General features: G+C 44.7%; 1 protein-coding gene across 5 annotated transcripts in view; it reads right to left on the bottom strand.

Annotated features, from left to right (window-relative positions):
- The window catches only part of LOC126281243 (uncharacterized), a 981,147-nt gene that overhangs the window by 203,078 nt on the left and 753,856 nt on the right, over positions 1-24,213 (bottom strand). For 2 of the 5 annotated variants that reach the window (XM_049980030.1, XM_049980029.1), the window contains exon 1: positions 13,387-15,367. The exons of the other annotated variants lie outside the window; for them this stretch is intronic. In XM_049980030.1, coding sequence (XP_049835987.1) covers positions 13,387-13,515 — 129 coding nt within the window. In that variant the 5' untranslated portion in view covers positions 13,516-15,367. Of the gene's footprint in view, positions 1-13,386; positions 15,368-24,213 lie in introns of those variants that run through there. 5 annotated transcript variants of the gene reach the window in all.

A 24,213-nucleotide genomic window follows, 5' to 3' on the forward strand; every position in this document is an offset into this window, starting at 1 on the left:
GAAATGGTACGCGGTCGGATACGAGTGCTATATTGCAAGCTCGGCTAGATTTCGCCTGTTGCTAAAAATCTTAACTTAGCCGAGAGACGATCTTTAGTAGAAATCCCATTTCTTAAATAAGCATTTTGTTTGCAAATATGAAGAGCTACTTTCATAAGGGCAAACTTAAAGGTTTGTTCGTCCATTAACAAATTATTTTCTTATTAGCTCTTTTCGTCCTCGAAGCAAATTCCAATGAACCCTTCGAGCTTTTCTTCTCGCTGTCCATGTTTTCACATACTATCGTTTCTGTTTCTCTTTCTTCTTAACAATGCGCTCCCCGCCAATATTACATTCAAATGTTCAAATGTGTGTGAATTCCTTAGTGACCAACCTTGTGAGGTCTCTAGACTTACACATTACTTAAACTAGCTTAAACTAACTTATGCTAAGAACAACACATACACCCGTGCCCGAGAGAGGACTATAACCTGCAGAGGGATGGGCTGCGCAATCCGTGACATGACCCCTCAAATATTACGAGTACATTAAATGCTGCTGTAGAGACGATTAACTGCTCAGCATTCACACTCCAATACTCACGACAAAAAATTTAACTACAGTCTAGGCTCCAGCGAAGTACTTTGCTCAAAGAAATTTGACAAAATGAAAAAACTTCAGCATGTTAATATGGGAACTAGTAATATGGATTGGTTCTGATCCTTTTTTGTTGATAATTTCTTTTCGGACAGAAAAGACTAGTGACTTGTGCCTAAGAATAGGTATTTCATTTTCAGAACGCCGTACAGCCAAGGTGTTAATGTGAACTATGCATGACGTATATGTAAACGTAAACAGCTCACGTAACCATATATTTGTTTAAACATCTAGCATTTTGAGGCACTCCACGTGGTCGCAGATAAGACGGACATGAAAAAACAGAAGGCGTCACTTAAAATGAGTCACAGAGACACTGACCTCTAGAGACAGACTTCAGATATCGAGTGCATAATTACGAGGCGTAATAGCTCCGAGCCCTGTTAATTCTGGTACGTAATAGTTCCGAGACGTAAATTTAGTATTTAATGGACTATGAAAACACATTGGGCACTCGGTCTTTGTGCGAGATACGGTTTATTACCTCGCTAGGAAATCAACGGCGTTCATTGTCTGGCGAGTGGGTTCTGCAGAACAGTTTTGACACAAAGTGTCGGTGTGATTCAGTGGGCTTCACAGTAACAGCACTTTGGAGGAAACTACAGAGTTGTGATAGCCCGGGCTTGCGGTTCCGATGCGTCAGCTGCGAGTCGTCACAAATGCGATAAGATACCCGGCGAAGGGCACATAGCCTGCATGCGGGCGCTGCGAACTTGATTAGCGAGAGGATACACGCAGCATGAGGGCCAAGGCGGTGTGTTTAACAACAGCGAGGGGGCTACCAACAGTAATTCTGAACGCGTCGTCACCAGTACTGGCTGCATGCTGATCAAATAATGCTGTGCCCAGCAAACCACAAGGTACTCTGCCATAAGGGGGTTGGTGCTGAAAGTTCAACACTATTTTTCATCGCCGCTACTAACTCCACAGAAAACATGGTTATCGCTTTGGTCCCCACATTTTTCGCAGGAACCAACCTTGAGCGAAATGTCGCTTAACCCTGTCTACATCACACTTACAGGCTATTACTACGACGACGATGTGTACATTTAGGGATAATGGACGAGAGATGTATTATGACCTTTGTATTTGCCATATATGTATACGCTGAATTTTGTCACCATAATCAATGCCATTTCTCGGTTTGTGATTTAAATCTACTTAATACTTTCTTCCATAAGCAAATCCTTCCATCGGTTTGTATTGTAACTCCACTTAATTCATTTCAATGCAATCACTTGGAGGACCAATTTTATAGACAATTAGCGATACGTCATTATTTTCAACAGTATTTTAGCATCGAGGTTTTTTTGTATTTTTAAAATCTGTTAAGATTCCTCCTTACATTTTACCAGATTCATTGTGACCATTCCCTGTTCATGGTATCTTCTATACACAGCTTTCTGTCCTTTGAAAACGACGTAATGAGGAAACGTGTCTGGCATTTTTCAACCAATAAAAAGTGTGACTGAGACAAGGGAAGTTTTAAGTGCAAAAAACGGCAACGACGTTTTATACTGCGTTTTTACAGACCATTAAGACGAAATAAAACGATCTTTCAGACGTGGCTATGGAAGTAGATGGAATGGCCAAAACGGACAGAAAGACTTAAGAAAGAAAAGGCCGGCCGCTGTGACAGAGCGGTTCTAGGCGCTTCAGTCCGGAATCGCGCCGCTGCTACGGTCGCAGGTTTGAATCCTGCATAGGGCATGGATGTGTGAGATGTCCTTAGATTAGTTATCTTTAAGTAGTTCTAAGTCTAGGTAACTGATGACCTCAGATGTTAAGTCCCATAGTGCTTAGAGCCATTTTTTTGAAGAAAGAACAGAAGTGCTGGTGAAACGCAGACAATTATTGCAGGAGATTTTAAAGAGACAAAAAAATTGTTAGGAGACTATCTAAGAAGGTAATGCTTATTAACGGATGCTTCAGAAGGAATTGAGAAAGGAGAAACGAAGAAGAGGAGAGAGGAAAGGATAAATGTTAAATGTTAACAGAAACTTCCTTCGGTTCTTGGTAGAACAAAATCATAATAAATGAAAAGCATCAGTTTTCTTTTGTTCAACAACTGTAGAACAAAAGCAAGCTGGTGCTTTTTATTTGTTACAAATGTTAATAATTAAGATGAGAGTGCTGTTATGTAATAACAAAAGGAGTGGTGAGACAAAGGTGGAGAGCCAAGAGATGACTAATCTGGCCAGAGCACTAAAATAAACCAAAGAATAGTTGCCAGTATTATAGGATGGGATATTTGGGCGAGACTAATTTTCAACGTTCTCTTTACGGTAGGTAGGAAAAGAAGTTCTGCTTTGTGGCCGCCTCCTCCACGTGATCTGACCTTCTTTGACTTCTTATTCTGGGGTAACGTAAAAAGTCTTGTGTCCAAGACTCTTGTAGAAACTGAATGGAACTTATGGCAGAATCCCCTAGGTGTGCTATATAGTTCCAAGGGGTACGACAGAACTTTGTGTTACAGTGTTATACCTACACAAAGGCTGGAAGGATGCCATTTAAATAACCTTGTGAATGTAGCACATTGCGCAAGATATGCAGATAAATAAAATGAGTCAACAAATGCATGTACTTGGATTTATGTTTTCGTCAACAGACGAACGGTGAATTTGAATTTTTTTCATTTTCGATTGTAACTTTCGACCCCTTACTTTATGACGAGGTTTCCATGCGTCGCAGTGATACGTTTACTCTTCATCATGCCGGGACACCCTCAATATACGAACAGAAGTAATTAGACTGGAGAAATCTCGATAATAATGATAGATGTTAAGCTAACAAGTAGTTCAGTAATTCGAGACAGAATTTTGTGTGTTAAACCTCCATTCACGATGCAACTGGGAAACCTATTTGGTTTCCTGCTCGGTACCAGGGAATAGACGAACTTAGAAAGCAGTGTGGATATCTAACACATTACTACTGCTTCTGAAGCCGTTACATGATCAGTGCCGTTCAGTAACTCAGATACAGGGTCTGGGGTATTCAGAGGGGCGGAATGCATTTCTAGGGTATCCACGTTGTTGTTTCGTGTGGATCACATGTTAGAGCAAGCCTATGGAATTAATGCCACATTGAATTTTTACACTTTAGGAGCCACAATGGAAGATGTACTGAAGACGGCTGTGTTCACACTGTAGTTTATTGTGTGTATGTTGATGGCAATGAGAGAGAAGCGAGAAAATAGGTGCCTACTGCCACCAATGTCCTACCCCCTCTCCCCAGAAATAGGGGGGGGGGGAGGAGGAAACAAGCTTAATGATCATATCCGACCAACATAGTTGGAGGCAATACATTCGTAAGCAAAATAAGGACAACATAGTTGGAGGCAATACATTCGTAAGCAAAATAAGGACAACAGTTCCTACGTACGCGTGCTTGGACCATAACTATGTATGTTGTTGTTGGTTTCGTTGTTCTTGTTCTTGCTGTCGTGGTCTTGCTATTGGTCTCCCTCCACAACTTTTACCCATCATAGCTTATTCCATTACCAAACTGACGATTTATTGATGCTTCTGTACGTCAAGTTGTACCAGCAATTTCTTTCCTCCCCAATTCGATTCAGTACTTCTTTTTCATTTTTCGGTAAAACCATCTCACGTTTAATGGGCTCCTCAAGTGTTGTATAATTTTGATGGTTACAAGATCAAAATACGAGCATCAGTATGCTATAGAGATACAACGAAACTTTAAGGTGGTCGTGGGCTCCTGCTTCTGGGAAGCTAGCCACCACAGATCGACGAAGATATTAAAAGAGAACTAGGCGGAAAAACAGCGACGCGGAGCTGTGGAGCTTCCCTGCTTACACTAGCACAAGGAACCTCTGCAGATTTTTTCCCGTCTTTGACCGCCGTACTTCACCACAAATACATGAATATCTACCAGGACACAACAGAAACTCGTGGGCCGCTGTGACCGAGCGGTTCTAGGCACTTCAGTCTGGAACCGCGGGACAGCTACGGTCGCAAGTTCGAATCCTGCCTCGGGCATGGATGTGTGTGATGTCCGTAGGTTGGTTAGGTTTAAGTAGTTCTAAGTTCTCCTCACATGTTAAGTCCCATAGTGCTCAGAGCCACTTGAACCATTTGAACCTCACACGCCGAATATCTGAAAGGAAGTTATGAAACGAACAGATATTCATACAAAGTAAAAAGTGAAGTATTTTTGTGGGCTTTAACGAATTCTTATGCCTATAGAAAAAGGACTCTAAACATTAGAAAAATAGATTATGCAAAGTTAAAAACCGGAATTGTTTACGACATTGAGAAGCTAGAGTATGTACTAAATCGTACAAAAACACAACATTAACAATAATTCAAGCATGTCTGTATAACGCAAAGGCGTCGTGGAATTGTGAGATGAAGGTGAATTTCTGCACACATTTAGTTTTTAAAATCAGTGAAAAGTTCAGTCACGGCCAGAAACGACCTAAATTGTTTCCATTTGAAGCTTTTCCTATTTTACGAAGACCAACAAAAAAATGGTACAAATGGCTGAGCACTATAGTACTTAACATCTGTGGTCATCAGTCCCCTAGAACTTAGAACTACTTAAACCTAACTAACCTAAGAACATCACACACATCCATGCCCGAGGCAGGATTCGAACCTGCGACCGTAGCAGTAGCGCGGTTCCAGACGGAAGTGCCTAGTACTGCTCGGCCACCACGGCCGGCTCGTGGAAGAACACTAGCAGCGAATGCACGACCAGCAAGCTGTTGCAACTTGTTGCCAATAATCGACACAGTGTACGACTCGGTAAAAACAAAGGATATTAATCTCATTTTCGAGCAAGACTGGCACGAGAAAGGAAACACACGTCTTCAGTCAGTTCTCCAGTACTGTCTTATAGATGAGTGTGCTACATAGACAATCCGAAATTGCGCACCTGTATCTATAAGTGTTCAGCACGTTTGATGCGCAACCTTTGCATTGCTGCTACGCAAATAACGCATGTCATATGCACAATAGAACGAGCATTCCCCGTTTCATCTTTATAGCATTACAAGAAGAAAAAGTGCGATTGCACGCGAGTTTCTCGGATTTTCAGTTACATAAATATCGCTCTGATTCGTGCCGCACTTATGACAATACAAGTGATACCGTCAAAATGTTGAAAGCCTCTTCACGTAGACAGACACACGACTCTTTCGAGATTCGAAAGGTGAGGCTGCAACACAGGTCGGCGTCGCCAAAGGCCACAGTGTGGGTGAGCGCATGACTTCTACTTTCTCTTGGCTTTCCTAATATCGGCAAGGCTTATTTACATGTGTGTAAACAGCCACAGACGTCACTTCACGTTTAACTGGTTCCTTAGTTGTCCTTTCGAAGTGATGTAGACTCTGTTAAAATGTTCAAATGTGTGTGAAATCTTATGGGACTTAACTGATAAGGTCATCAGTCCCTAAGCTTGCACACTACTTAACCTAAATTATCCTATGGACTAACACACGCACCCATGCCGGAGGGAGGACTCGAACCTCCGCCGGGACCAGCCGCACAGTCTATGACTGCAGAAGTAGACTCTGTTCTAGCTGACCTGCATACGGAAAAATCCTTGACAATCACGTTAAAGTCCGGGCATCTATATGTCACTGAGATGTATACTGCTCAAATAATTTGCTCGTAAATATTATTTACGTTCACTTGTCCCTCCAGCAACGGTAAAACAGCACCAACTGTAACGTTTCATACTCACGCAGATGTCGCACTTAGTTGCGAGTGATGTAACGTGGTGATAAGAGAACGATTTGGAAGTGAGAGTCCCCAGCACGGAGTCCATGACAACGTAATAGCTCCGGTGCGGCCTGTTGCAGCTACGTCCTCTCGCGTGACCAAGAGTGGGAACACTCTTACTGGAGGATCGTAAATTCTTGTAGCGTTATTCTCTCGGCTCCCCGGGACGTTAATGGCTAGCACTTTCGACACAGCTTCTAAAAGAAATACTTTTACAAACGAAGAACTTTCGGTCACGTCTCTGTGTTGGAGTTTTTCCTTTTGTGTGGGGAAAACTGATTCCGATACGCGCTATATGTGAACTGTTTCAGTTTACACACAGATAAAGGGCAATATCCTAGTGCTAGTTCTGCAAGGTTCGCAGAAGAGCTGCTGTGAAGTTTGGAAGGTAGGAGACGAGGTACTGGCAGAACTGAAGCTGGGAGGAGGGGTCGTGAGTCGTGCTTGGGTAGCTCAGTTGGTAGAGCACTTGCCGACGAAAGGTAAGGGTCCTGAATTCGAGTCTCGGTCCGGCACACAGATTTAATCTGCCAAGAAGTCTCAGATACAGGGTGTCTCACAAAGGAGTTTACACTGTTTGAACTTTGATAACTGAAAACGTTTTAATGATAACCTGATCCAATTGTGATTATATAGTGCTCTCATGACAACTCTCAAAAAAAAAAAAAAAAAATGAAAAATGAGCGTTTGGCGTCATTGGCCGGGAGGTCCCTTGCAGGGAAGGTCCGGCCGCCTTTGTGCAGGTCTTATTACATTCGACGCCACATTGAGCGACCTGAGCGCCGGATGGGGATGAAATGATGAAGGCAGCACAACACTCAGTCCTTGAGCGGAGAAAATCCCCGACCCCACCGTAAATCGAACCCGGGCCCGTAGGACGGCAATCCGTCACCCTGACCACTCAGCTGTCGGGGCGGACTTCAGTTGCTATAAACTGCAGGTAAATAAGAAAATGGCTGAAAACTTGTCCTTCGATAAAAGAAAGTGGATTTTAAAGTTGACTGGGAATAGGAAAACACGACAGAAGTGCAGAGATGAAGGCGGGCAGAGTTTGGGACTGCGCCAGTGTAACGTGTAACAATAACGAAGCTACGCGACAGATTTGAGATGGAAGGAAATGCGTGTGATCTGAAGAAGGGACAGCGGGGCAGGAAGATATCAGTAGCGGACGAAAGAGGGGTTAAGGCAGTGGTACAGGCCTTCACAAGGTCTCCTAAGAAGTCCACACGGCAAGTTGCGCGCGAATCAGGTGTAAGTAAATCCAGTATTCGCCGCATTTTAAGGTACGCAGTGTGGAAATCCTACATTCCTAGGTTGCTTCACGCGATCACTGAAGACGATCTGTATAGAAACCTCGAATTGGGGTCGGGGGTCGGTTGTAGGGGGCGAGAGGACCAGAATCATTTGTCGTGAAATCTCAAAACTATTCCACCGTTTACGGCGTAACTAATAGTTGTCTCCCCATTCCCTGCGCAACACTAATGCTCCACCTGGCCCAGATCCTGGATATTCTGTTGTGTGTTTTTATGTATATATTTTCTCCTTGTTCTGAAATGTTTGAACGACGCTTTTCTTATTCTTTCATTATTCTAAGTTTGTAAAGATTGATGCGTGGAAGACCGAGCATACTTATACAACCATATGTATTTGGATTCGGGCATCTGATACCTGTGTTCCAGATTGCCACAACCTTAGTGTTGTAAAGTGTTCTTTAATATCACATAATGAATGATAACGGCAAAATGTAGAAATTGCGACAGCAATAAATATTTTTAACAGCCTTATAGGCTATATTCAGTAATTATATTCTTTTTTCAAACCAGCCCTCAGCAGAATTCTGTCTTCATTTAGATTTTGTCAAGCACTTCTGCTATGAATAATGATTTGGCCATTAATAAACATTATCGATGTTAAATCCTTAATTTTGATACTATATTCCGGCATGTTGTCGAAGAACATGCCAAGAATAATTACTAAGTCTTCATGGAACCTTTGCGAGATGTTCGAAAACAAGGTAAAGCACTCAGTAGCATGAACATTAGTTTGAAGGCCTCCCAGCCAGCTATAGGTGGACCTACAATTTAGCTTACACACCCAACCACGGAGCAACACGGTATTTTTCACACATCAATAAACATTTCTCGAAATGAAGGAAGTGATATCTGAATATCGCTCGTTTGTCTGGGACCCGTGCCACATAGCATTGATAGAGGAAATAAAGAAGATCCAAAGAAGAGCAGCGCGTTTCGTTACCTTTTTAGAAAGGGCGAAAGCGACGCGAGACGCTCACTTGACTCCAGCAGCGGACACGGCAAGAGAGGCGTCCTGCATCGCGGTGTGCTTTACTATTGAAGTTCCGAGAGCGCACATTTCTAAAAGACGTTTATCTGGTAATAAATATGCAACCAGTCGCTTTTTTACGATTTATTCAACCATGAACATGTTTTAGAGCCATTTTCAGATGGAGGTGTTACAGAAACATTATCTTGTGGACCAAGTGTAGCTAGATGTAGTGCTGGTGCTGTTGGTGGAAATAACGAAAATTTAGTAATCGGTGACGAAACATTTAAGAATACGAAAGTTTTTTATGTTTTAGGTACTTGCAGTGGACTGCCTTGTGGTATTCACATCAAATTCCTTCTTATAACGTGCATTATTAAGCTATGTACACGAATAAACGCAGTATGTAGCTGCACTTGGTTTTACATTGGCTCACAGGGTGCAAGCATTCGATGTTTTTACAAATAATATGGATATGGCAGATACTGCACTTTACTACATAATAGTCTTTGACAAGAGATGCTTTGTATTATGATACAAACATTACTAGTACAGATTTTACATTTCAGCAAATGTTGCTAGCTGCTTACAAAAGGTAAACAGCTAAGAGATGAATATTTAATATATAATTAAAAACTTTTTGTAAATTACAGAATACCGTAGTCGTTAAACACCAAGAAGAACAAGATTTATGCAGGAAGATGAATTATTGTCATTTTGTTGTTTTGGAGCTAGGATATCCTGGAAATTCTGGAAGAAAAGATGTTGTGTTGACTCAGTATGTTCATTCAGGATTTTTTAGGGTGATTTTAGTTTGTGCATGAAAATTTCTAATTGTCAAGGAGGTCCATCTGTAGTCCTTTCTCAGCAATGTGTAGCATAGAACGACTGTCATTGATATAATTAACAGTGTGTTCATGATGAGCAACATGTGATGCAAAACTGGACTTATTTAAGTTTTTTAGTCGAAGGCCATCAGTATGTTCTTTGTAGAGGTTTGAAAAATTTGTCCCTGTTTAGCCTATGTAGAAGGAAGAAGAAGAGCATGTGAGTTTGTATATGTCAGAATTTTTAGGCCAATCTCCCGTGGATTTATTACTGTGAATAGTTTTATTTTATAGTTTATTGTCAGTGTGGAAGGATATTTTTATGATATGTTGTGTGAAAAGATTTGCAAGTTTATATCACACTTTGCCAAGGAATGGAAGACAGACTAATTTTGGCATTTCTTTCTTAGTTTCTAATGGTGATGGTGGTTCCTTGAGTTTAATTTGGATTTTTTCAGCTATGGTGTTTATCAAAGAGGCATTATAACCACTATTTTGGGCTATAGATTTAAGTATGTTCATTTCTTTGCAGGCATCTTCTTCAGTGATAGCAGTGTAGAGCATACGGTTTACAGATGACCTGAAGAAAGCAGTTTTATGTTGGTTCGGGTGGCATGAAGTACTGTTAATGGTAACATCACTGGTATTGGGTTTAGCACTTTTATTTTCACATGTCTGTCTTGATCACATAGATTTCTTTACACTTTATGACCGGTTTTGGCTTATCGCCATCTTCAGATCTGTTGTAAATATAAATATAAATATTTATGACCGGTTTCGGCTCATCGCCGAACCGGTCATAAAGCGTAAAGAAATCTATGCGATCAGGGCGGATTTGTGAAAATATCTGTGCTAAAAATAAAATGATCGCAGACTCATATACAGACTGCGTGTCTTCAACTGATAAGGTTTTCTGTATCGCCCAAAACATAATATTCCTGTAACACCTCCATCTGAAGATGAACCTGCACTGGCTCGAAAACATATTCATGGTTGAATAAATCGTACAAAAGCGACTGGTTGCACATTTATTACCAGATAAACGCCAATTTAAATCACAGTCGCAGCCCGCCAACCACAATGGATATACCGAAATTTCTAAAAGAGTCTTACATATGTCTCGCTAAAAGATCGTGAATGTAAAATTAGAGAGATTCGAGCGCACATGGAGGCTTCCAGCGATCTATTCGCGACGGGAACCGGAAAAAGTGGGAAGTGCCACATGTACACAGAGCACCAGCCGTCACACACCATAAGATATCTGTAGATATAACTACGTGTCAGATAAATATCCTGTGGACATCACACACATCCATGCCCGAGGCAGGATTCGAACCTGCAACCGCAGCGGTCTCGTGGTTCCAGACTGCAGCGCCTAGAACAGCACGACCACTTCGGCTGGCACTTTGATTATTCTTTCACTCAATTACTTGGTTTGAACGTGATTTTTTTAACTTTCTAATCCTTTGTCACGCTATTTCAATCATCGTATCAACTTTTCCATTTTCTCATACTTTTTCCTATCTTTTTTCGTTTGGAATCTTTATGCATTTAATTTTAATTACTTTCTTTTGTCGATTATGATATTTAAAACTTCGAAAATGCCGATCTGTCGTTTAAAAGAGCAAAAGATGAAATAATCTTTTTATATTGGCTGTGCAGTAGTGTCAAAACTGTGTTATTCGTTACGTATAACACGTAAATATTTTGAATGATAATCCTGATACATACATTTAAAACTATGCACAATGGACGAAATAACGCAAATGAAGACTTAAACAAAAGAAGGAATTATAATTAAAATGATATTGAAGCGAAACGACGAATATAAATAATAAATGTAGTAACATGGACAAAAATATAAGATGATCAAACGCAATATATTAAATCAAAGTTAATACAAAAAAAGTAATTAAAATGACGTGTATAAGGATTCTAGCTGAAAAAGGATGAGAATTAAAAGCCGGCCGGTGTGGGCGAGCGGTTCTAGGAGCTATAGTCTGGAACCCCGCGACCTCTACGGTCGCAAGTTCGAATCCTGCCTCGGGCATGGATGTGTGTGTTGTCCTTAGGTTATTTAGGTTTAAGTAGTTCCAAGTTCTAGGGGACTGATGACCTCAGATGTTAAGTCCCATAGTGCCCAGAGCCATTGTAAGTAGAATGTTTAGGTTTTTATGTTGGTAACGCCAAGTAGCGCTCTGTATGAAAATCACTGGCTGTGCTGTGTGCAGTCTGTGGCTGGTTGGCATTGTTGTAATATTCGGCATTGTAGTGTTGGGCAGTTCGATGTTAACAGCGCGTCGCGTTGCGCAGTTGGAGGTGAGCCGCCTTGCGCAGTTGTGGATGTGCATGTGGGGTGGGGGGTGGGGGGGGGGGGGGAGAGAGAGATAGCGGAATTTTGAGAGCGGACGATCTGGACGTGTGTCCAACAGAAAGAGTAAATTTGTAATATTGGATATCATGGACTGATATATATATATATTATGACTTTTGAACACTATTAAGGTAAATGTATTGTTTGTTCTCTTTCAAAATCTTTAATTTGCTAACTATGCCTATCAGTAGTTTGTGCCTTCAGTAGTTTGAATCTTTTATTTAGGTGGAAATAGTGGCGCTCGCTGAATTGCAGTAGTTCGAGTAACGAAGATTTTTGTGAGGTAAGTGATTCATGAAAGGTATAGGTTATTGTTAGTCAGGGCCCTTCTTTTGTAGGGATTATTGAAAGCCAGATTGCGTTGCGCTAAAAATATTGGCTGTCAGTTTAGTGTTGATCAGAATAGGTGAAGAGAGTAATGTCTGTGTACGTTCAGTTCTGCTCAGCTGTTTGAAAATCAAATAATGTAAGAGGTTTATCAGCACAGTAATTCGTTACCTTTTTAAGGGGACGTTTCACCATTTCAACCATTTATTTGAGAATAAAAAAATAACGCGCAAATGAAGAAGTTAATACGAAAGTTAAAATTACGTGTCAAAAAATATGTTTAAAGCAATTAATTGAATTAAATATGATCAAGGTCATTTCAATACAGATTTTTTAAAAAAATAATTGAGCACCTGACGAGATTCGAACCCACAACAATCTGTACCTCAGGCTCCTATGTTAAAAAGTACACAACACCGATATCTACACAAACACACACACACACACACACACACACACACACACACACACACACACACACGAACATTCACGCAAAACTACGATTTTTTTCTTATATTACTCGCACAGGGTGACCACCAGGGTGAATGGCTGCAGTGTGATATACCCGGGACCCGAAACAGCGTCATCGTATAGATGGTTTCAAAAACTCAATTCCTGCGGACCACGTTACAAGGCAGCACAAAACGCAGGGACCGATGACGGAGCAGTTTTATCCCCCTCCCCTTTTAAACCAACCAACCACAAAACGCGCCGGCCGCGGTGGTCTCGCGGTTCTAGGCGCGCAGTCCGGAACCGTGAGACTGCTACGGTCGCAGGTTCGAATCCTGCCTCGGGCATGGATGTGTGTCATGTCCTTAGGTTAGTTAGGTTTAAGTAGTTCTAAGTTCTAGGGGACTAATGACCACAGCAGTTGAGTCCCATAGTGCTCAGAGCCATTTGAACCATTTTGAACCACAAAAATCACAACTATAAAACGAGTGAGGCGGCAAGATTACTTCCGATGTTAACAGACGATGTCACCTTCCCTACCACGAGCATCAACGTTGATGCTTGACGAGTGAAGAAACCTTCGTGAGAAACCTCGTTCTGTTCCGTTCCGTTGACCATGTGTGTCAATTCCGCCACCGCTCCGTGGTTTATTTTAGCGTTCCGTCCCGTTTAGTACACTGCGAATCGAACTGGACGGGTCGGCGTTAGCTGCTCGCAGCGGACGGCCGCAGCGCGCACGGGCACATACCCAGAAGCGGCGGCAGGCGGAGACGGCGGGCTGGCAGCAGCGGCAGCGGGGCCGTCGACGTTCGCGTCTCGAGGGCGGGGCCGGCGCGCCCGCCAGGGGTTTCTTGACGACGACGGCGGCGGCCGCCATCCGGCCTCCAGAGAACACCAGCGCGCCGCGTGCGTGGCCACGCTGCACCCGTCACCGCTCGCGCTGCACTGGACTGGACTGGAGCCGGCCGGAAGAGCGCCGCGCCGGCGGATCGGCCGGACAGGCTCACTCGCCGGAAGTGCGGTCTCGCGGCTGCTGCTGCTGCCGCTGTCGCAAACGGACCCGCCAATCGCTGCCTCGTCTGACGTTACCACCTCTTATCTCCGCACCACTTGGAGGACCTGACGTGACCAGTTTGCGCACTCACACGGCTCCGCCTTGTTCCGATGTCACACGTTTGTTTCTACGTCATAAGTTGCGTCCACAGGGGAATGGACTCTGTGACTGCAAAAGCAGCAGCAGTACGAAAAACACATATAACCACTAGCTGTACAACCACTGTGCGTCGATCACTGTCACACACTCTCACTTAGAACGAGACTGAATTTCCAGAGCTGCACTTTGCACTCGCGTCCGTAACAGGCACACCTGTCAGCAGTAAGACAAGCTTCATATAACCAATTTCAGACTTCCATATTACACAAAAAAAGAAAATCTCGGTTCAAGGCATCATTACTGATAGCCTGACCGTCATTTCTCTCTGCTGATTCTGAACCTACCACATTTTTTGTCGCTTCGTATCGGCACTACCGCTCCGCGTTATTCAACCTTCACTCATGAATCGAGATATCTTCACTCGTTGATTCTGCACCTCACAACTCTACTCCCAGCGTAATAACCAAACATCAGTAGGGAAACATTTACCTCCCTGTGACAGCTATGACACTCCTTCACTCGTCAGTTTTGCACAGAACAGCGCCCCCAGACATCAACGGGGAAGTGGAAAAGTTCGCGCAACTGCTACGTCACTGTACCGACGCAATCTCTATGAAACCCCGACTAATAGCCGTGCGGGTGCCCATTTACAGCGCAGTTACGAAGGCAAGACTTTGGTAATTACTGGGTTCGTTTCCCCTCGAAAATCCATTTAAATGCCCTGCATAGCTAGCCCGGCGAAACCGATTACGAGTTTAACGTGTACAGCTCTAAATAAAGCGCACTCGCGAGCACTGATCTCCTAGCCACATGACGGGCGCAGCGTTAATGAGCGAGTGCAGAATCGCTGGAAACGGGATTAAATGCTCCGCTTCGCCCGAATTGCTTGTGGCTTCTAACGATGGCGAAAGAGCACAATTTTTTTTTCTTTTGAAGTAAAGTAGTGAGGATGTCAGTACTGCAGAGGAAGAAAAGAGGAACAGCACATAAATATAGTGGGAAGAGGCGGGCCGAGCCGACACTTTGAAGTGACCGCAGATTTAGAGCGCGTTTCTCCAACGAGCGTCGGACCAAAGTTCGTTGAAGTCGGCGCCGGCTGGAAGATGACGCACGAAGGAACAGCTGTTTCTGATCACACACACTCGGCCTCGGACTGCTATGCTTTACAGCGGAGAGCTTCAGCTGGAACAGGTTGCCAGTAACGTATGCTGGGCGATCAGCCGGCAAACGCAGAGGGTTGCGCGGAAGGGGTGACGAGCCACCCTTAAACACTGAATGCTGCCTTATTAACTACGCAACCCCTCGTAGAGGATGGAGAAAGCCGGTAGTCTGGCGATCGTCGTTCACTTGTCACAGCCCGCCGAACGAGTGACAATAGCGCTGCTGCGGTTGCAGGTAGTGTTTCGCGGCGAAGCCGTAAGAGGCGCTGGTGGAGCGGAGACGCGACGCGACGCGATCGCGGAGTAGCGCGGAGCGGTCGCACCTCTGAGCGTGAGGCGGGCCCGGCGGTGACTGAGTGGCCGCGGCGAGCCGGTGAGCTCAGCAGAAACCAGTCAGCCGCGGCCCACACGTAACGGGACCCCTCCACCGCTCTGGGGAGACGCCCCACCAGCCACGGCGTGGCCCGGCCCAGCCCAGCCGGCAAAGTGCACAGCTGCCTGCACACACGCCGGCCGTAATGCGTCTAGCCCCACAGTGATCTCTAGCACCTTCTCTTATCTCTTACCAAAGCGTCCGGTGTTTGCAGATGCCTGTAATTTACTGTCGTTGTTGTTATTATTGTCGTCTTCGGTCCCAAGAAATATTTGATGCGGCTCTCACGCTATAATTGCACCCACGTTCATCTCTACCTAACACAATCTACATCCACTTGAGGCTGCTTACTGCAGTCAAATCTGCGTCTACTTTTGCAATTTTTTACCCAGTGAATTTCGCTCTGTTAATAAAATAAACTATTCCTTCATGCCTCAGGATGCCGTACCAAACTTCTTTAATAGGTTCTCTACCTCATTAGGAAATGAGACAATTAAAGTAGTAAAGGAGTTTTGCTATTTGGGGAGCAAAATAACTGATTATGGTCGAAGTAGAGAGGATATAAAATGTAGACTGGCAATGGCAAGGAAAGCGTTTATGAAGAAAAGAAACTTGTTAACATCGAGTATAGATTTAAGTGTCAGGAAGTCATTTCTGAAAGTATTTGTATGGAGTGTAGCCATGTATGGAAGTGAAACATGGACGATAACTAGTTTGGACAAGAAGAGAATAGAAGCTTTCGAAATGTGGTGCTACAGAAGAATGCTGAAGATTAGAGGGGTAGATCACATAACAAATGAGGAAGTATTGAATAGGATTGGAGAGAAGAGAAGTTTGTGGCACAACTTGACCAGAAGAAGGGATCTGTTGGTAGGACATGTTCTGAGGCACCAAGGGATCACCAATTTAGTATTAGAGGGCAGCGTGGAGGGTAAAAATCGTAGAGGGAGACCAAGAGATGACTACACTAAGCAGATTCAGAAGGATGTAGGTTGCAGTAGGTACTGGGAGATGAAGAAGCTTGCACAAGATAGAGTAGCATGGACAGCTGCATCAAACCAGTCTCAGGACTGAAGACCACAACAACAACAACCTCAGTCTGCAAAAGCGTAATCCTTATAGGATTATGAAAAAAATTTAATTTTGATAATGTCTAGACCACAATTTCTTTCCCTTATAGAATTAAAGCACGATAACTACACTACTGGTCACTAAAATTGCTACACCAAGAAGAAATGTAGATGAAAACGGGTATTCAAATGGTTCAAATGGCTCTGAGCACTATGGGACTTAACATTTGAGGTCATCAGTCCCCTAGAACTTAGAACTACTTAAACCTAAATAACCTAAGGACATTACACACATCCATTCCCGAGGCAGGATTCGAACCTGCGACCGTAGCGGTCACGCGGTTCCAGACTGATGCGCCTAGAACCGCACAGCCACACCGGCCGGCCAAAAACGGCTATTCATTGGACGAATATATTATACTAGAACTGCCATGTGACTACATTTTCAAGCAATTTGCGTGCACAGGTCTTGACAAATCAGTATCCAGAACAACCACCGCTGGCCGTAATAACGACCTTGGTACGCCTGGGCATTGAGACGAACAGAACTTGGATGGCGTGTACAGGTACAGCTGCCCATGCAGTTTCAACACGATACCACAGTTCATCAAGAGTAGTGACTAGCGTATTGTGACGAGCTTCTAGGCGTTTAGTCTGGAAGCGCGCGACCGCTATGGTCGCAGGTTCGAATCCTGCCTCGGGCATGGATGTGTGTGATGTCCATAGGTTAGTTAGGTTTAAGTAGTTATAAGTTCTAGGGGACTGATGACCTCAAATGTTAAGTCCCATAGTGCTCAGAACCATTTGAACCATTTTTGAACCATTGTGACTAGCCACTTGCTCGATCAACATTGACCAGAAGTCTTCAGTTGGTGAGAGATCTGGAGAATGTGCTGTCCAGGGCAGCGATCGAACATTTTCTGTATCCAGAAAGGCCCGTACAGGACCTGCAACATGTGATCATGCATTATCCTGCTGAAATGTAGCGTTTCGCAGGGATCGAATGAAGGGTAGAGCCACGGGTCGTAACACATCTGAAATGTAACGTCCAATGTTCAAAGTGCCGTCAATGCGAACAAGAGGTGACCGAGACGTGTAAGCAGTGGCACCCCATACCATTACGCCGGGTGATACGCCAGTATGGCGATGACGATTACACGCTTCCAATGTGCGTTCACCGCAATGTCGCCAAACACGGATGCGAACATAATGATGCTGTAAAAGGAACCTGGATTTATTCGAAAAAAATGACGTTTTGCGATTTGTGAACCAAGGTCCATCGTTGAGTATATCATCGCAGGCCCTCCTGTCTGTGATGCAGCATCAAGGGTAACCGCAGCCATGGTCTCCGAGCTGATAGTCCATGCTACTGCAAACGTCGTCGAACTGTTCGTGCAGATGGTTTTTGTCTTGCAAACGTCCCCATCTGCCTGTCATCTCGACTGCTAGTGGTACGAGGCCGTTGGGATCCAGCAAGGCGTTCCGTATTACCCCCCTGAACTCATCGATTCCATATTCTGCTAACAGTCATTGGATGTCGACCAACGCGAGCAGCAATGTCGCGATACGATAAACCGCAATCGCGATAGGCTACAATCTGACCTTTATCAAAGTCGTAAACGTGATGGTACGCATTTCTCCTCCTTACACGAGGCATCATAACAACGTTTCACCAGGCAACGTCGGTCAACTGCTGTTTGTGTATGAGAAGTCGGTTGGAAACATTCCTCATGGCAGCACGTTGTATGTGTCACTACCGGCGCCAACCTTGTGTAAATGTTATGAAAAGCTAATAATTTGCATATCACAGCATCTTCTTTCTGTTGGTTAAATTTCGCGTCTGTGGCACGTCATCTTAGTGGTGTAGTAATTTTAATGGCCAGTAGTGTAGTTTCGGATGCTTTCTACAATCATCTTCATATCGTCAAAACTGTAAAAAAGCAGTGAATATGCAGTAAAAGTTATCATCATTAGCTGTAGTCATGCAATTACATGCATTCGTGCAGTGTGCAAACAGGAGTATGACGCTGTATAGTTACAAACTTCATCGTAAGCGAGACAGGTCGTGAACCATAATCTAACAAGATGACAGTAATAAAGAAAGCGAATGGCAAGTTGCACTGAATCAAAGGCCACGCGAATGCATGTAATTTCTTGGCTATAGCTAATGATGATAGTTTTTCTTGCATATTCAGCTTCTTTTTACGGTTGGAGCTATCTGAAACTGATTGTAGAAAGCAACCGAAACTAGTTATCGTAGCTTAATTGTGTAAGGGAAAAAAACAAAAAACTAAATTTGCAGTGTAAACGTTAAAAACTTTTTAAACTAAAGAATATTTATTTAGTTAGTTACATAACGTAACTGGCTTAATATGCATGCGTCACCTTTCAAGTCTATTAGAACATTAAGGTAGTTTGTCTGTTCCACGCTATATGCGTTCGCAGACCTCTCTTGATTAAGCTTCATGGATCAGTATCTCAAGTACCTGATTTCAAGAAATTATTTTACATATCCGATAGCACTAATCAAAATGACCTCCGTCGGTCATTAGATATTAAGAGCGATGAAGGCGACGTTGTACGTCCTTTCACGAAAGCCTGTCATACTAATTTGACCCGTATTTGGTCAATAGCGCTTAGAATTTAATATAGTAACTTTACAAGCTTATCCAAGGGTAGTCGTCAAATACTATCACCCACCCCAAGTAATTGAAAAATGGGTTATTCATCCCCCATATTTTTAGCCTGCTTCTAGCTGATTGTATTTAGTCTGTCCTGCATGCATGCGTTTTGACCATCCGTGGACTTTGCTATCCCATATATATAGTTTCAGCCAATCCACTTTCCATAGTTCAATAAAATCGTCCTCGAGCTAGGACATTATAAATACACGCGCATTAACTTCCCGCGCCTTTGACCCGGTCATCGGATCACTTTCGTAACACATTTTGTGCTAGTCACATGGAAGAAGACGATTTCTCAATTTCCTTTCTGACACTCTCACAGCCTAGCTGCCGGCACCATCTCAGTTTACCTGAGAACTCGCGGCCCACCGAACGTTGGCTGGAGTGAGGAAGCGCGCTTCTGACGTTTGAGCTGAGTACAGCTATTGACATGGTACACACGTACCATTTATTTTACATTTTATGCCAGTCTTTTGCCATTTTGGGCGTTCTGTATTAATGTTGGACCATGCCTCTTTAGGCAGTTTGTAGTTTTAGTGTGTTCCGAAGAAGGCGTGGTATCGGTGCCGAAATCTAGGTCAACATCTGGTTTCTATTTGCAGTCGAGGCGGATTCTTTATAATCATTAAATAATATGTGGCTCACAACGTCGACTTAGGTCATCGAAACAGACTATATGTAAACGAACACTTGACATTTCGCCAAAAGAGAAGCTAGTACTTTACCAAGCCCATACGATGGGCAACAGCCAATAACTATGCTGACTGTGGTTTTTACTGGTGGTTTTCCTCAGTTATAAAATGAGGAATGTAGATTTCGTCCGCAAGTAGTAATATAGAAACAGAAACGCAATCAAAGGAATAATAAGCAGGAAACCGGAACGAATGAAGAAGACTGTGGTCTTTGCTATTTTGCTTTTGCTACCGCCTTTATGCCGCATTGTGCACAGGGTCGGCAGGGTTAAGTACGGATGTGGCATGGTTAATTGTAAGGGGTGGCCGAATGCCCTTCCTGCCGCCACCCCATACCGCCCGGGACGGAATTAGTGTACCCCAGCTGTCTCCGTCTAGTGTAAACCGTGAATAGCGTGAAAGTGCTTCAAATGTCTTCGAGTCGTGTAACTGGGGCGGGACGTGGGGACCAACCGGGTAATCACCTAGTAGGATGTAGAAAACCGCCTAAAAACCACATCCAGGCTGGCCGACACACCGGCCGTCGTCGTTGATCCGCCGGGCGGATTCGATCCGGGGCCGGCGCGCCTACCCGAAACCATGAAGCAGCGCGTTAGCGTTCTAGGCTACCCTGGCGGGTGAAAAAACTCTGTCGTTCCTAAACCCCGGCTGGTAAGGGCATCAATGCCGTAAACGGTAGCCAACAATTAAGACTGTCTTGAGAAAAAAAAAGAAACAGACGCACAGACTCTGCGCTGGCGGCAGCGATACAAAATCTTGCGACGCGCCGGATGGTGCCTAATACACTCCTGGAAATTGAAATTAGAACACCGTGAATTCATTGTCCCAGGAAGGGGAAACTTTATTGACACATTCCTGGGGTCAGATACATCACATGATCACACTGACAGAACCACAGGCACATAGACACAGGCAACAGAGCATGCACAATGTCGGCACTAGTACAGTGTATATCCACCTTTCGCAGCAATGAAGGCTGCTATTCTCCCATGGAGACGATCGTAGAGATGCTGGATGTAGTCCTGTGGAACGGCTTGCCTTGCCATTTCCACCTGGCGCCTCAGTTGGACCAGCGTTCGTGCTGGACGTGCAGACCGCGTGAGACGACGCTTCATCCAGTCCCAAACATGCTCAATGGGGGACAGATCCGGAGATCTTGCTGGCCAGGGTAGTTGACTTACACCTTCTAGAGCACGTTGGGTGGCACGGGATACATGCGGACGTGCATTGTCCTGTTGGAACAGCAAGTTCCCTTGCCGGTCTAGGAATGGTAGAACGATGGGTTCGATGACGGTTTGGATGTACCGTGCACTATTCAGTGTCCCCTCGACGATCACCAGAGGTGTACGGCCAGTGTAGGAGATCGCTCCCCACACCATGATGCCGGGTGTTGGCCCTGTGTGCCTCGGTCGTATGCAGTCCTGATTGTGGCGCTCACCTGCACGGTGCCAAACACGCATACGACCATCATTGGCACCAAGGCAGAAGCGACTGTCATCGCTGAAGACGACACGTCTCCATTCGTCCCTCCATTCACGCCTGTCGCGACACCACTGGAGGCGGGCTGCACGATGTTGGGGCGTCATGGAGAAGGTTGCGAATGGTCCTCGCCGATACCCCAGGAGCAACAGTGTCCCTATTTTGCTGGGAAGTGGCGGTGCGGTCCCCTACGGCACTGCGTAAGATCCTACGGTCTTGGCGTGCATCCGTGCGTCGCTGCGGTCCGGTCCCAGGTCGACGGGCACGTGCACCTTCCGCCGACCACTGGCGACAACATCGATGTACTGTGGAGGCCTCACGCCCCCAATTCGGCGGTACGTCCACCCGGCCTCCCGCATGCCCACTATACGCCCTCGCTCAAAGTCCGTCAACTGCACATACGGTTCACTTAAAGACTGCGATGGAGCTCCGTATGCCACGGCAAACTGGCTGACACTGACGGCGGCGGTGCACAAATGCTGCGCAGCTAGCGCCATTCGACGCCCAACACCGCAGTTCCTGGTGTGTCCGCTGTGCCGGGCGTGTGATCATTGCTTGTACAGCCCTCTCGCAGTGTCCGGAGCAAGTATGGTGGGTCTGACACACCGGTGTCAATGTGTTCTTTTTCCCATTTCCAGGAGTGTAGTTGCTGCACCCAGCAGCCAGCACTGCCTTGCCTCGGACGGCACGCGACGCACCACTTTACTGGAGGACGCTGGAACAAAACACGCGCAGTTGTTGGCCACTGTTGCCGGTTGTCCGACGCTCACAGATCAGATATCTGGTAAGGCCGTATCTACAGATGGCGTGACGCACACACAACAGCGAAGGGCAGGTGCAACTCTGGCTGTGCCTCCAGGCGGTCGCAATGGGCCCGTATTTAGAGCCCCTCTCCACGTCATGTGCCGTATAAGACAGCGGCGCAGAAGCTGCCCTGCCTACTATGGACGCTTCTGGGACGTGCCAACCGTGGGATGCCGCAGGACTTGTCCTCGTGAGAAACGCACCTCTGGCAGTGAAACTGGTAACGAAGGTCGAGTCAGTCATTGTCACGTTGGTACAATGCCTACCCGTTATCTATTGTGATTCGAACGATTGCTGTCTCTACCAGAAATTACAGTGTTTCATCTCATCTGCAGCTTCGTGCTGCATCAGTCCTCAAATCTATATTAGGCAAACCACCTTAGGGCATGTGCTGGAGGGTACCATGTATGGCAATATCCTCCCCCCCTCCCTTTCACATTCCAGTCTCGAATGGTCCGCGGCAAAAACAGGGGATGTCAAATTGATTCCATATTTTTAGATTTCCAGAAGGCTTTCGACACAGTTCCTCACAAGCGTCTTCTAACCAAACTGCGTGCCTACGGAGTATCGTCTCAGTTGTGCGACTGGATTCGTGATTTCCTGTCAGAAAGGTCACAGTTCTTAGCAATAGACGGAAAGTCATCGAGTAAAACAGAAGTAATATCCAGCGTTCCCCAAGGAAGTGTTATAGATCCTCTATTGTTCCTGATCTACATTAACGACATAGGAGACAATGTGAGTAGCCGTCTTAGATTGTTTGAAGATGATGTTGTCATTTACCGCCTTGTAAAGTCATCAGATGATCAAAACGACTTGCAAAATGATTTAGATAAGATATCTGTATAGTGCGAAAGGTCGCAATTGACTCTGAATAAGGAAAAGTGTGAAGTTATTCACATGAGTACTAAAAGAAATCAGCTAAATTTCGATTACGCAATAAGTAATTTAGTTTGAAGCGATGTTTTCGCGCCTATATTCTAGACGATAGGTTAACTCAAAGCAAAAAAGTTTCTCTCATCAACATCGTTTGGTTGCAGGTGACAAGCTACCTGTAGTAATTAACACTGAAGTGATCCAAATAATTCATGCACACCAAATGTAAAGGTATTCACAGAAAGAAACGATCTGTTGTTTGAACTAAAAATGCACATAATTTTATAATCATTTAACAAAAATGTTCATGTTGCAGAATAAATAAAAACGAAAACCCTCTGATGATGGCACAGTGTTGCCGAAACATGTTTGGGCACTGAGAAAAACGGTATTTTGCGTAACTGGCAGACCTCACATCCAACAATTTTAACTGCAAACACGGCCAATACAAGGAGCTGCAAATCAAAATGATGGCTAAAATTTGGTATTCTCAGCACACTCTTGACACTGTGGATCTCGGAATATTGCATTCCCTTACGATTCCCAAAATGGAAAGTCCCATGCGTCTAGCTCCAGCTACCATACCGCGTTCAAAGTCTGTTGATTCCCGTCGTGCGGCCATAATCTTATCGGAAACCTTTTCACACGAATCCGCTAAGAACAAAACAAGGCACTGTCCTTTTATACCTTGTGTAAGCGATACTACAACCATGCTATCGCTATCGCTATCCCACGATATGGTATGGACGTACACTACTCGCTATTAAAATTGCTACACCACGAAGATGACGTGCTACAGACGCGAAATTTAACCGACAGGAAGAAGACGTTGTGGTATGCAAATGATTAGCTTTTCAGAGCATTCACGCAAGGTTGGTACCGGTGGCGACACCTACAACGTGCTGACATGAGGAAAGTTTCCAACCGATTTCTCACACACAAACAGCAGTTGACCGGCGTTTCCTGGTGAAACGTCGTTGTGATGCCTCGTGTAAGGAGGAGAAATGCGTACCATCACGTTTCCGACTTTGATAAAGGTCGGCTTGTAGCCTATCGCGATTGCGATTTATCGTATCGCGACATTGCTGCTCGCGTTGGTCGAGATTCAATGACTGTTAGCAGAATATGGAAACGGTGGGTTCAGGAGGGTAATACGGAAGGCCGTGCTGGACTCCAACGGCCTCGTATCACTAGCAGTCGAGATGACAGGCAACTTATGTGCATGGCTGTAACGGATCGTGCAGCCACGTCTCGATCCCTGAGTCAACAGATGGGGACGTTTGCAAG

This window comes from Schistocerca gregaria, chromosome 7 (genome assembly GCF_023897955.1).
Source record: "Schistocerca gregaria isolate iqSchGreg1 chromosome 7, iqSchGreg1.2, whole genome shotgun sequence".
Taxonomy (NCBI): domain Eukaryota; kingdom Metazoa; phylum Arthropoda; class Insecta; order Orthoptera; family Acrididae; genus Schistocerca; species Schistocerca gregaria.